This window comes from Hippoglossus stenolepis, chromosome 13, assembly GCF_022539355.2.
Source record: "Hippoglossus stenolepis isolate QCI-W04-F060 chromosome 13, HSTE1.2, whole genome shotgun sequence".
Classification (NCBI taxonomy): domain Eukaryota; kingdom Metazoa; phylum Chordata; class Actinopteri; order Pleuronectiformes; family Pleuronectidae; genus Hippoglossus; species Hippoglossus stenolepis.
In genome coordinates, this window is record NC_061495.1 from 12856381 (window position 1) to 12871113 (window position 14733).

Here is a 14733-nt window from a genome sequence, read left to right on the forward strand (position 1 = left end):
CCCCCCCCCCACTGGACTGCACCTGTTCACCTGGATACACAGCATAACGGTGAGTGGCTTTGCTCTATTTTGGGATGTGACTCTATTAGAAAAAGAGTCAGAAACTGAACTGGGATGGAGATGGAGATGCTCTAACAGGTGTTTTTATAAGGTCTGCTGCCTTTAAAATATGAGGTCGGGGGCATAATTGGCTTTTGAATAGAATGTGTAAAAACTGTTGCTGCTCTTTATTCTCATGGTGTTTTTAGAGAGGGGTGCACATCGTCTTTTTCAACCTGCATCACAGTCAATAAGGGAATAATCACCTTGAGCTGATATTTTCTTTTACTGCAAAACCATTTAGGCCAAATAATCTGCTCTTTTATTTTGTTTTTTTGAATTTTGCACATGGCTCTTATATATTCCTGAGGATGTGATATCTGTAGCTGTATTCCTTAATTAACAAGGGGCTATTTATTGTTGAATGAAACACATGAGGCTCCATCCTCCAGCCTGATCAAGATATGATGCTGCCCCTGTCACTGAATAGTTGAGACTGAACTTGTCCTCCACTGTTTATTTGTTATTATTATTATTTTAAATGCCCCCTTCCTGCCTGGACCAGTTGAATTTCAACTTGTCAGACAGAATGTGCCCTTGTCAAGTTACATCTGTTTCACTGTTAAACCGCATATTCACTGCACGATCCCTGTGCGCTTTTCTCTCTCACTCTCTCTCTGCCAGTGAGTCCTTACTTTTCCCTCTTGGGTCATAAAGAAGGAGAGATTTTTTTGGGGGGGGATTAAAAGAAAAGAAAAGTGTCCAGGCTTTTTTTTTTGTGAGGTGAAGACTTTGGCACAGGGTCTCGGGAGCGATGGCGGCGTCTGCACCCTCCTCCTCCTCCACCACCACCACCACCTCCTCATCCTCCACCAACGGCGGCGGCGAAGCGGATCCCAACTCGACAAATTTACGACCACCGGGCTCAAGTAGGTCCATCACAGATAAAATGCTGTTTCACGTGCAGTGCGCTATTTACTTTGTGGGCATCGCCATTCATCATTTCCCATCGAGAGGGGGGGGGAGAGGGAGGAGAGGGATGGATTGAGGGATGGAGGGAAGAAAAAAATCCACTGCCATTTGAAAAGGCTTCCTCCGCCACAAATCACCGCTGCATTTCATCCCCCCCATCATGTTTGCGGACCTCCCGGCGTCTGAGACACAGGAATGCCGCCCCTGATGTCACACACTGAGGGCAGCTCCTGTCATGGCTCTGGAGGTTTTCTTATTGAGAAAGGCTCAAATATAGATGCATTAACAAAAACTGCAAATTATCATCGTTATTATTACTGTCAAAATTGTATTATTGGTCTTAGAATATTGTCATATTAGTGCCTTCATATTTGCATTTCAATTTTTTTTTATTCTATGTTTTGTTTGCCCCTTGGTTTGGCTGAATGTGCTCCGGTAGATTAAAGTGGCTGCAGGAGGGCAGGGGGGGGGGGCGAATTGCCCCTCAAGTGCTGGTTAATTCACTTTTATTAAATGGCTGCTAATGGCACACTTAAGCATTGTAGAGACCACAGAGAAAAAAATGTATATACGCCTGATTCTCAGTGATGAATGAGCTGGAGGTCTAAAGAAACTCAAGTGACAGGTGTAGATGTGTTCTGACAAAAAAAAAAAATTTATAATAATAAGCTATTACATTTATTATCGAGTGCAAACCTTACTATGGTCATTTTATCTCACCAGTGATTGATTTTAAGGGCGCATTGGCTTTGCGTTGTGAATTAATATGTGTCTGGTGAAACCCATTGTGTTAGGCCCATGCAGAAATAAAATGTTCTGTCCACATTAGCCTGTTTTACAGCATCAGCTCTGCAGATGCATGCTACATATAATCTGGATGATATTTGTCAGCACATCTGCTCCTTTTTTTTAATTTCTTTTTTCTCTTTCCATTGTCTGTCTTCTTGGTTTTCTCCTCGTTGCCCATCTAATTTCCTCTGCAAAAAAAAAAAAATCATTGTGAGGACTGAGTTAAAATGCGTCCAATAAGCTGAGCAGGGCAATGATTTATCTAATGATCCAAAGCAAGGGTTAAATTGGGGTGTGGGAATGGGACTGCCCCCCCACCACCCACCCATCCTCCTCCTCTTCCTCCCCTCCTCCCTCCTCCTCCTCCAAATTTGCTGCTTTTCAGGATTTGGTCTGTGCCTCCCCATCCAAGGTGCCCCATCCCCTCTCTGGCTGGGAGCCCTTGATAACGCCAGTAATTCTCTATCTGTCACCGGGCAGCCGCCTCCTGTCGACTGATGCTCGCATATTTAACCAGCATCTTTCTGTCTTTTTCCCTTTTCCTCACCCACTTAGATCTTTGAGGGCTGGCGTGGATCCCAAACGCCTAATTAATTTTACGTCCTCGCCCATAAGTCATGAACGGTTATACACGTTGAGTGGAAGTGGGCTAATCCAGACAGGGGCCCGGGGAGTGCAGCGACTAAATGTTCAAAAATAATCCCAAGACACTTAGTCTGCGTGGCTATTTTTGTTTCAGCACTCGACCTCATATACTTTCCATTTACATTCTATTCATTTTATTGTTCCATGCTAAATTATAAACGACTATGTAATTTTTTTGGGGAGCACCACCGTTTATTAGGCCCCCTAATTGTTTTCCTGATGAATACTAATTTCAGGCTATGATGCTTGGTGTGGAGTTGCGCATGGATGTACTAGGAAATTGGGAATGAAGATATGTGGTAAGTCTGTTATTTTGAATTGTTATATATTTGTGATAAAATTATGCTAAAATATTAATTATCACGAATAGATACCATATCTGGCGTTAGAGCCACTGATAGGCTTCATGGCCTGCATGGTTTTACGCAATGGAAAACAACGTGAATTCTTGGACGAATTTGATTTTGAAATATCATCCAATAAAGGATGAACCATTCAGACTGGATGGAAGCTAGGGGGCAATGGGCATTAACTGTCAAAGCATTAATTTTTCCCTGGGTTGGAGTTTGAGAGTCTATTTGAGTCTCATACACCATTGACCAAGGACGGACTGACACCCAGCATAATGGTGCATGTCACGCGTCAGTGCGCAGCGCAATGTTTCTGGCTTTTTTTTCTCTTTCTTTTTGACCGACACGATCTACTGGTTTGATTGGGGCCCGTTTAATTACATGGGACTTTAAGTCAAGCTGCAGCAGTGAAATAAAATAAAAATAAAATAAAGCTTTATTCTTGATGGTTTGGCACAAGAAGGAAAACAAAGCGTCGCTTGTTGCGCAATTTGGAGATGAGATTTTAGAAATTTACCAGTGCGTTTCACTCTCTCCTGCAGTTTTGAGTGATAAAGCACATGTATGTATTACATTCACATGTATTCTTATCCCCGCGGCCCTCTGGCATGTACCTCGGGGCCGCCTGTGCTGTTATCGGACCACTTGTGATGTTTCCTCAAGTGCGCACAGTGTCGGAGGAGCTTCAATAAGAATTTACATGCCGCCACACGGTGACAGCGATTTGTGTTTGCTTGGCTGGAGTTTGGTGCTGATGTCACAACCTCCCACACAGCACCCCCTCCCTCCCTCCGCCCGTGAATGGGAGTCCCAGTGCATGATTGGGACCACCCCCCCAACCCTCAACCCCTCCCCAAAAACAGAGACAGTAAAGTCTAGATTCCCCAGAGCAGGGCCAGAGAGACAGAGGGAGGGATATATGAGGCGAGGGAGAGCAGAAAGCCTGTTATTATTATTAGTGGGCCTGTTGTGGTATATTGAACAAAAACAGCAGCAGCTCTCAACATGTTTTCAAAGTGTAACCATGCTCCGGACTCCCCGTCTTCCTGCAACCGTGTAGGATTTTTGCAGAAGAACAACAGTCTGGAGGAGAGGAGCAGGATCGTGGGTTCCCTCAAGGAGCGCGCGGCCAAGAACCTGATGTCCTGCGATAACAGCGGCGGAGACGCGCACTTCAGACGCACGGAGACGGACTTCTCCAACCTGTTCGCCAGAGGTAAGGCTGCATATGCTATTTCCACTTTAAATGAAACATGGTTCATTGAATATAAAATGTAATGTAATGAAATTAACATAAAAAATTTAACTAAGTACAGAAAATTCAAGAAAAGAATCTGGATTCTAAAAATCCAACATGCAAGTGATAGAAAATAATTCCTTAGATGCAATGACACTTATGTTTATTTAATTGCATCATGTTGTATATGTGCATTGATTAATTGACGCTTTAAAACAGTTTTTAGCATTCAAAGGATTTATGTAAGGATTCAAAATCTGCAAATGAGAAAAGTAATTCTTAGCCAGTTCAGAAACTCTGAGGTCACCACCGAATTCAACAGGAACTTGTGAAAAATACCTGTGAAAATCCACAGCATGATAGTAAGCTTCAGATTTAGATAAAATCACAAGAGACACAAACAAACATTGGTTTAATGGATGTATATTTCTTGTTTGGTAGATCTGTTGCCTGCTAAAAATGGAGAAGAACAGACGATGCAGTTCATGCTGGAGGTCGTGGAAATCCTCACCAACTACATCCGGAAGACCTTCGACCGGTCCACCAAGGTCCTGGACTTCCACCACCCCCACCAGCTGCTGGAGGGCATGGAGGGCTTCAACCTGGAGCTGTCCGAGCAGCCCGAGTCCCTGGAGCAGATCCTGGTGGACTGCAGGGACACCCTGAAATATGGAGTGAGGACAGGTGAGAGAGGCCCGGGGGGTGCAGCATGGCCTGTCGCGATCAATAACTCTCATTAGCTTACATGTCGTGTGTAATGATCACGGATCTCAAATGATGAATTGTTTTCTGTTGCTTTGTTGTCTCTTTGTCGATGGCTGCAGGCCACCCCAGGTTCTTTAACCAGCTGTCCACTGGATTAGACATCGTTGGGTTGGCAGGAGAATGGCTCACCTCTACGGCCAACACTAACATGTGAGTACAGTGACGCATCCAGTACTTCTTTAAGATCTCTGCACTCTATAACCACAGATAATGATCGTATTAAATCCAGGCTGAAAAGCTTATTTGCCCTCCCTGTTTTTCAATGGCCCGTGTAGAGGAGGAGCTCTCATTTGAAGGGACCTCCAGTAATGACTGTTTTTAGCTTAAGAATGCCCTGCAGCTTCTAATAGGCCGTCAATCAAGCGGGAAAATAAAAAGAACAAAAGAAGACATTTGTACAGTTTCTCCCCCCTGCAGTGTTGTCGATGCGGGCCTGTGCACGGGCTGTGGTCACATAATTCAGCCCTGCAGGCCAACTAAATTGCATATTGATTCGCATTCACAGTTTACATGGTGTCTTTGTTTCATGTAACGCTAGTTCCTGTGACATACCAATGCCAGGAGGGAGAAACCGCCTCTCCCCCCCAGACCATCTGTACACAGTGTATGTGCAAACATCACTGGGACTCAGCAATGACTCTTATACACTGATGTACTGTGGAGATATCTCTACTATAATGCAAAACAGTCCATAGGCCCTGCAATTTGTTATAGTCTCTCCCATAAATGATGGTTGAACATAAAACAAAATTGAGGAGTGCTGTATTTTATGCATTTTTACAAGTTTACGTCATAAACCTGTAGCTATGGGACCTTCTTGGTGGCCCAGTGGTCCACAAAGCCTATGGGGGCTTACGTCAGAGCTTCTTTAACAACATGTTTCCTGCTCTCATTCCCATTGTAAACTTTTCAATTAATGTGAAATGCTGAAAAAAAATCATTGATAAGATCATTACCATCAACTGTAATGGATAACAAATAATGTAAACAGTCCTTACCCTCCAACCCTGAATTTGCTTATTTAAGGCTCATTAAATAATTGACTTACCATATATACAATTTGAAAAACCGCCATTAAAGGAGGGCTCACATTTGATATCAGTATAAACCTCTATTACAAGCCTCTATTGCTCAACTTAAACCTTGATCAGTGTCTGTGGTCTGCCTCCTGTTTGCTGGTTCAGTCTGTGTTTCGCCGGCTCACATCTCCAATGAGATCACTCTGTTGTGTTTTTGGCACCATCAAAAGAGCATAAGTTGAAACCAGAGGGCGGAGGCTTCTTACGTACTTGTGATTTACCTTCATTAATTACTACATCAACCCTAATTACCTCAGATATTGACTGACACTAATAGACTGACAGCCGCACAGAGGTCTTACATAATCACAATGAGCGAGTGTCGTCTGCATGAACGAATGCAAGGAAATTAATGTGTGACGTCTGCGAAGTGGCATCTGACTTGTTTGTATTTGTATTTCCCTTGGTATTACCGCTCTCTGTGTGTATATATGTTGAAGATGCTGTGGGGCACATACGACATCCTGTTCATTTTCTTTCTTTTTGCATGAATGGAGAGATATTGACTGTATGTAAACATGTTGGTCAGGAGAAGATGGATAAGGCCGTCTGTGCTTTAATCACAAATCAACTCCTCTGTGAGGCCGAAGAGGCTTTCATGTACTTAGAATATGCAGGGGGGGGGGGATAAAACGTATACTGTTCTTCAAGAAATTAAAATGTGAAAAAAACTATTCTGCAATAAGAAGATTTAAGACAATATAAAAAAAAACATCTGTTTTGTAACTGATAGCAATTCTACTCTTTCTGCAATGTTTCATCACATTTCTCACTCCTAATGCTTTGGCAACGAGCCCTGGCTGTAAGTCTGTGTCATTTTCTGTGTCATTTCCCTGCACAGTCCATTTCTGAAGATATTAGAACATGTTTTCATTGAAGTGACATTGTGTACAGAAGACTGTATTATTATTTGTATGATTATGATTATGATTATGATTATGATTTCAGGTTCACCTATGAGATCGCCCCTGTCTTTGTTCTCATGGAGCAGCTGACACTGAAGAAGATGAGAGAAATCATTGGCTGGCCTGAAGGAGAGGGTGATGGAATATTTTCTCCAGGTAAAAGCCAAACCGCTCCTGTCGTGATCTCTACTCTCAGATACAATCAGAGGCTTAACTTTTATTTTACATTCATTTCTTATTACCTTCGCCAAGGTGGTTATGTTTGTTTGTTTTGTTTGTTTTACATTTGTTTGTTAGTTAGCAGGATTAGGCTAAAAGTTCTCAACTGATTTCCGTGAAATTTTGTGGAGGGGTGAGACATGACCCGAGGATGCAGCGATTACATTTTGTTACAGATCCAAAATAAAAGGGCTGATCCAGGATATTTTATTTTTTTACTTTTATCTTTCTTTCACATTGTGAGATAGGGTGTTTTTTTTTTTACATTTTCCTCGACTCCTCAGAGAATGATTGAGGCATGTTTAGGAGACTGATAGTTTGGCTTGATTACATTTAAGATGACTGCTGGGCCTTGGCAGAGGTGTATGCACACCACTGAATGCCATCCTAGTTTAGTTTAGCAATGAATCTGAATCTGGCAAAGGAATTTCTACAGATGGCAGTGTAAGTGAAAGAAGCAACCCATTTCTTCAACTATTTCATAATTTTGAATTATGCATTAAAAATTTTATATACCACGTGTCTTTGAATAAGACATATCATTGGTTTGAAGTCATGTTCGCCTAAAATAGTAAATTTGGGACAAATTTAATCTGTATCCTGCTGGGTAGTCTCCTCTATAGTAATATATCAAAGTGTATTTTATTTTTAAAATAAAGTGCAATTGAGTACATTGAGTAATATAGGTACTCACAAGCACACGTCACTGACAATTGTACTTGATTACAGTGGTTGAGTAATTCAATTCAATTCAGTTTTACAGGTATTTGTATAGCGACAAATCACAACATAAATTATCTTAAGGCACTTTACATAGTAAGGTCAAGAACAAACACAATTTAAAGAGAAACTCAGCAGTTCCTACAATGAGCAAACACTTCGGCAACTGTGGGAAAGAAAATCCCTTATTAACCGGTAGAACCCTCTGGTGGAACCAGACTCAATGTGAGCATCGATCTGCCTCGACCGGTGGGGTGAGCGGAGACAAACTGGGACAAGAGGAGAGCTGGGTGGAAAAGAGGGGAGAGGGAGAGAGAGAGAGAGAGAGAGAGAGACCAGGAACAGTTGTGTAACCATCATATTTAAGCTCTGACAGGTTGCTGTACTGTGTCTGCAGGGGGAGCGATCTCCAACATGTACAGTGTGATGATTGCCAGATACAAGTTCTTTCCCGAAGTCAAGACCAAAGGCATGGCAGCTGCCCCCAGACTGGTCCTCTTCACCTCAGAGCACGTCAGTCCAACAACATCTCCATGACCCTCATTAATCACTGTTCTTATCTTTACAAATCTCAAGTGAACAAGTTTCACCTGACTGTGACCAATCAACATCTTTTCGTGCAGAGTCACTACTCCATCAAGAAAGCCAGTGCAGCCTTGGGCTTTGGAACAGAGAACCTGATCCTTTTGAACACAGATGAGAGGTTTGCCTCATATTTGACCTACGCACACACAACCTGGTAAAATTTCAAATATCTTTTTACTGTACGCTTTCTTCTTTTTCCAGAGGGAGAGTCGTTCCTGCTGATTTGGAAGCCAAAGTAATAGAGGCCAAGCAAAAGGTGAATGTCAGCAACAGCGAGTCAAACATCGTCCCCACTAACTTATTTATTTACTCTACACAAGGAGAAACTCTCATATGGAGTTTACTCATATGAGGAGGAAGAACTTATGTATACCAGAGCCGCAGCGTTACTTCAATGAGGTTAATAATTCCCTCTGCTCACATGTGATGCAACCCTGCACTAAAGTACCTCTCATGCAAGTAATTCTTCAAAGCTAAAATGATGTGCAGACTGGGAGAAATTGGAAAGCAATTATGCCCCAACAATAGGCACAGACAGGAAGAGTGCATTATTTGGGAAATGGGCTTTAGCCCCGTCTCTTTGATGTCAACAATAGCTTGCAGAGAAAGAATATAACAACCTGAATTCTGCCCAGAATGTGCACAGCCAGTATTTCATTTTCTCTATTTTCCCCAATGCTTTTGGTTTTCAGGGGTACGTTCCAATGTTCGTGAACGCCACCGCCGGTACCACCGTCTACGGAGCCTTTGATCCCATCAATGAAATTGCAGACATCTGCGAAAAGTACAACATGTGGCTTCACGTGGACGTAAGAGAATATTGATAATTTTCATTCCAAAAAAGAGACAACTACTGTAGATATCAGCTATAATTAGGACCATTGGTTCATAAGTCTGTAATAAGTGTGTTGTGTTGTCTGAAGGGAGCCTGGGGAGGAGGTTTGCTGATGTCCAGGAAACACAGACACAAGCTGAACGGAGTCGAGAGGTAAAAGAACACAACACATTAACATATTCTTTTAAAGAGCACTTCACCAATGTTATACATCAAGTTCAGTTTACTTGCTACAGACAAAACAACAAATTCTGCCTGTAAAAATGGTTTTATAAAGTATTGTCTTTTGTCTTTTATATAGAGTAGTTATTAGAGAAAACAACCCTAGTGATGTCATCAAGGTTATTTTAACACATAGTCTGTATATAAAAAGAGACGACATTACTGGTGCCCAAAAATGAATCCAAAACATCTCGATCACCACCCGTTGGCTAGCTGCAGTAAAGGTTATAGACCCTGCCTCCTCCATGTTATTGGTCAGTGTGTGTATAGGCGGGACCAAGATGGCAGCGCTAGTATCCATCTTGGCTTCATTACTGAATAGTAATGAGACACGTCGGCCATGTTTATTTACAGTCTCCTTCTGATCTACCAGGTATTGTGAGGTATTTATCATCAGAAGCTGTTTAATTGTAATATACAGTCACAGCTGTAGTAAAGGTGTTTTTTTCTTTTTTTGTAAAACTACCCCAGAGTCCAGAAAAGCAATTATTATGTGCATGTTATCATCCCAGAGTCTATTGGTAGAGCAAGAACATGAAGGTTTGGTAAACAGCTCTTTTAATACATTCATGGGCTTGATTTATTCTTCAGAATAAAAGTCAGGATATCTCTGTCTGTGCTGCTTAGATTTTTTGAAAATTATTTTTGAAATGTATCTCCTGTAATTCCCCCATCTTTTGAATAGAATTTATTTTGGGGCAGTTGAATCCCTTTATGTAGACAACGTGATGATGACAGGAAATAAGGGAAGAGAGAGATGAGTAATGATGTGCAACAAACTTCCCAAACCAGGGACCTCATGAAAGTGAAATAGTGATTTGTTGGAATTTCCCTTTAAAATCTGCACAAAAAACAGTATAAAATCTCAGATCTATAGTCAGCTCATATGACCACATATTTCAACCATGTCTTCTCAGACACATGCATGGATATTGGAATGAAATTGAAAATGTTGATGTACTTCTCAGATTGCCACTTCTGTTTCCAGACACACACACACACAGAGCTGTGTTTACTGTTTCAATATCTGTGCAGGGCCAACTCAGTCACCTGGAACCCTCATAAGATGATGGGAGTGCCACTGCAGTGCTCTGCCATTCTGGTCAGAGAGAGGGTGAGAGGGTTTCTCACTTTCCTGCCGCACACAGAGGCCACCACACAAATAATGTGCACAAATAATCACAAATGCATGCACACACACACACACACACACACAAACTGCTTTATTCTGCTTTATTATCCTGTTTATGTCTCATCACAGTTGTTTCCATTGCAGGGATTACTACAAAACTGCAACTCCATGTCTGCAGGCTACCTCTTCCAGCCAGATAAACAGTACGACATCACATACGATACCGGTGACAAGGCCATCCAGTGCGGACGGCATGTGGATATCTTCAAGTTCTGGCTAATGTGGAAGGCAAAAGTGGGTATTTATCTAGACCTGTGTCTTAGTCAATGCTGTTGTATCTAAAATGTGACGATAACAGCTCCTTATTCTTGTCTCTCAATCTAAAAGGGAACAGAAGGATTTGAGCAGCACATTGACAAGTGCCTGGATCTGTCAGCGTACCTCTACGATAAGATCAAAAACAGAGAGGGCTTCAAGATGGTGTTCAACGGAGAGGTGAGACCCAAATATTCACTTTACTGTAGATGATCTGCTTTAATAATGAAGGAAAACTGTTATTAATCAACTTTTCTGCTTGACACACCTGCTTTTTTGTTTGATGAATGAGCTTCACCTGTATGTTTGATATCTTAGCTTGATCTTAAGCTTTGCTGACACATTGACAAGAAAAACATGAAATTGCTGAAGATACTGTTTCTAGGCCTGTTTAAAAATGTTGCTGCAATTTCCTCTTATCAGCCGCAGCACACCAACGTCTGCTTCTGGTACATACCACCAAGCCTGCGAAGCTTCCCTGATGGTGAGGAGAGACGCGAGAGATTACACAAGGTAATGACTCATCAATCTGCCTTTTTGAGCTTTGTTTCTAGTTCCCCTTCACTCTCAGACTGGTTTATATTATCTGCTTAGAGACAGGGAGTCATACAGAAAAAATTAAATGGCATCAGTAGAGTGCAAAGGCCCAACAGTCCCCGTATGAACTCACATTTAAATTCAATAGGTCCAGATTTTTCGTTTGGATCGGCACCAAATTTCATACACTTATTAATATCAGCAGGCTTTTTCATCAAGGGCCATAAATCATTCTCTGAGAAATCAACAAATACGCCCTATCTTGCAATGTTTAGGAAAGCGAAAAACTATTCGTTGATCGCCCTCTGATTTGGATCTGCTCCAAAATGTATACAAATATTAAAAAATAAAATACAATGTATTTCATCCTTTGGTCATGCTTCACCCTTCCACTAAATGTCATGGAAATCAGTTGAGTGGTTTTGCATGATGCAACAAACACTGATGAAAACAATTGTGTGCAGATATGCTGATGTCTTTTTCCCTTCCTCAGGTGGCCCCAAAGATCAAGGCCCTGATGATGGAGTCCGGGACCACCATGGTGGGTTACCAGCCACAGGGAGACAAGGTCAACTTCTTCCGCATGGTCATCTCCAACCATGCCGCCACCAGGTCAGACATCGACTTCCTCATCGAGGAGATGGAGCGACTGGGGAATGACTTGTAAGCGTCACCCCTGTAAAATAAAACCACCCCCCTGAAACATCTGGTGAGCCGTGAGCTTGGCTTTATGTCCCTTTTGTCTTATACAGATGTTGAGATTTTTTTTTTGTTGCTTACAATGCACATTGAATAATAATATGCCCTGTGTGTCACTTCTCTGTCTCTTTCTGTCTTTAGCAGCAACGATATTGAAAACATTTGCACAAGCGGGTGTGAGAGTAAAAAGTACATGAGTCAAAGCTTGAGAGAATCACACGAGCACACTGTTATTCTTGCCGAAACAATTCATATGTATAATGTCAGAGTGATGAGTTGTTCCTCTTCACGTAAATGTGAAAAAAAGCAAGAATACCTGAGCACTTGGTTGATTCTGTCAATGAGCAGGTATAGAAATGTAATTTTACTGTTGTACTATATGAAAATCACGATTGAAAACAGAATAAGATCAAAATATTTTTTCACAAGTAACAGAGCACAATGTAGGGAACCTCACAGCATTGACATAAATAGTATCAATGTAAAATATGAATATATATATATGATGTTTGAGTGTTGGTGCTTCATGTGGTCTATGTAATTATCAAGCACCGCCATATTGTACCCTATAGCTGTTATTTGATATTACATAAGTGGGGATATATAACACACTCATTGTAGCAGGTACTGTGCTGGAGTGCTGTGTTTTTAGAGATTTTTGTGTAGATTGTGTATAGTATTGTTACATTGCCTTTGTGCCAAACGTGTCCGAGTTTTACAGTGAGAAAAATCCTATATGTAAATCAACCGCGCGGTATAGTATGAAATAGAGGAGTAACTTTATTTATATGGAGAGATTATAATTGTGAATAGGTTATCTGCTCTTCTGTTCCACCTGTAATGTACAATATCACAATGTTCCCATTAACATTGAAGTCTTTTAGTGTATCTGTGAACCAAAGAAGGGTTGAGTTACGTTCATGAACATGCACACGACCCTCACTCACCCTTATGGATGAATTCAGATGTTTATATAAGAACACTTTGACTTACCGCCCTTAAACTTTAGTGCAATCTATGTTGTGTAACTGTGCAATGTCGTGATTCACTGATTGAATGTTGTCCAGACATTTGGCTCGATGTGGGAGGCTTGACTGCCAGTGCGGCTGCTGCTGCCGCTGCTGCTGATAAGAAGCACAATGCTAAACCATGATCGTGGGTTAGCTTATGTCCGAGGCACACATGATTGTCTGTATCATACTGTGTTCAGTGGAGTGAAACTATAATATGCAAAATTTTTGTTTTTTATCATAACATGCTCACTCAGACTGTCAAGATCCATGAATTGTTTCCTTGGAAATCGGTGAAACTGTAAAAAAAAAAAAAAATCCATTTTTTGCAATGTTAAAGAAAGTGATTCTGGAAAATGTAATGGGCTCTTTCCTGATTCATAGAGCATCCTTCCACCAAGTTCATGGAAATCCATCCAGTAGTTTTTGAATAGTCATGCTTACAAACAAACCAACCAACAAAGGGACCAGGGTGAAAAGGTAAAGCATACGAATAAGAATATCATAAAGCCTTGTTAATGAACCAAATAAAAAGATGTTTTATGTGTCATATGGGTCATTCATGAGCACATATATTTTGTCTGGTAAAAATTCATATTATGTGTTATTTTGATGTGGTTGTGCTGTTTGAAAAATATTGTCGACACTCAACACATAAAACAAAAATTTTAATTTAATATTTTGCAGCTGGAGTCTCTGAGATCATAAAATTTAAGGATTTCATTATTTTCTGATTGAAGTCATCAGTTATAAATCATGTTTATTAGTTGTGTTGTGAACTCTCAAGGTGATGAAAACAGTGTTAAATATACTGTGTTAAGTTTATTGATTAAGACTTTCACTGCTCATCAGTCACTGTCAAAGAGAGATTGAAACCAGTTGGTCACACTTTACAGATGAGAATCCAACCTTAAGACAAACATATGCAAAATAAATTCAATATATGCAGTGGGGTAAAATAATCAATTGACATAAAAGGGCATTTCTGGGTAAATGTGCATGTTGTCCATCGCTTGTTTTTCTCTCTTCTATCTTTTCATTCCACCTGGCTGTTACCAATTGGTGGGATTAATCACCGTGGAGGGACTTTTTATTGTTCCATCATCTCATAGCAGCGATTTCACGAGAACTCCCTGCCATTTCCTCCTCTCTTATCATTACTCACAATTTTAAGATATTTATCATAAAATGCATTACACTGTGCTCTCTTAACAATCCCCCCCCCCCAGAGGCTATTTCAGCGCTCTGCCTGGCTGCGTTTTATTTCGACACAGTCGCGCAGGGACAGTCTCTCTCTCGGCGGCTCTGCTCCCATCCTCCACCAGGCAGACGCTGTTTCTTTGTTTCATGGTTGAGTGCAGCAATCATTACAGGCTCGGTGTCCCTGGTTGCTTTGTAAAGTTCCAGGGGAACAGAGGATTAAAGGAATAACCACCCATAATGGTGCAATCAAAATGATAACCCTTGACTTCATAGTCACATCTAAAAGGAGAATGGGTTATTTTTTTTGTTTGTTGATCGCTCTGAGGATGGCAGCATCACCGGCGGTTAAACGTGCCAAAGTGTAATGACATGGCTAATTTGGAAGCAGGTGTCGGAGAATCCTATAATGATTAAATGCAAATGATATCAGACATTCGGCTGCTGTAGTTTGTCACAGTCTAGTAACTGGATGTAT

At 41.2% G+C, this 14733-nt stretch overlaps 1 protein-coding gene across 2 annotated transcripts; it reads left to right on the forward strand.

The window, feature by feature from the left end:
* LOC118120516 (glutamate decarboxylase 1) lies at positions 1 to 13603 on the forward strand. Of its 2 annotated transcripts, XM_035175550.2 has the most exons (18): positions 1 to 49; positions 724 to 968; positions 2682 to 2744; positions 3856 to 4011; positions 4474 to 4716; positions 4857 to 4947; positions 6825 to 6937; positions 8118 to 8233; positions 8344 to 8423; positions 8507 to 8561; positions 8998 to 9114; positions 9229 to 9293; positions 10398 to 10476; positions 10639 to 10788; positions 10882 to 10989; positions 11233 to 11322; positions 11840 to 12055; positions 12187 to 13603. In XM_035175550.2, the coding sequence occupies exons 2-17, from the start codon at positions 854 to 856 to the stop codon at positions 12011 to 12013; spliced, it is 1815 nt and encodes a 604-aa protein (XP_035031441.1). In that variant the 5' UTR covers positions 1 to 49; positions 724 to 853; the 3' UTR covers positions 12014 to 12055; positions 12187 to 13603. The 2 variants fall into 2 exon arrangements, with proteins under 2 accessions (XP_035031441.1, XP_035031440.1); XM_035175549.2 differs by having other exon boundaries at positions 11840 to 13603.
* The last annotated feature ends 1130 nt before the right edge of the window (positions 13604 to 14733 follow it).

Bases quoted from the DNA above. Each gene is read 5' to 3' on its own strand.
- LOC118120516 (XM_035175549.2), top strand. From the start codon at position 854: ATGGCGGCGTCTGCACCCTCCTCCTCCTCCACCACCACCACCACCTCC. The intron at 4,948-6,824 runs GTGAGTACAGTG...TTATGATTTCAG, and splicing joins TCTACGGCCAACACTAACAT to GTTCACCTATGAGATCGCCC. The intron at 10,789-10,881 runs GTGGGTATTTAT...TCAATCTAAAAG, and splicing joins GGCTAATGTGGAAGGCAAAA to GGAACAGAAGGATTTGAGCA.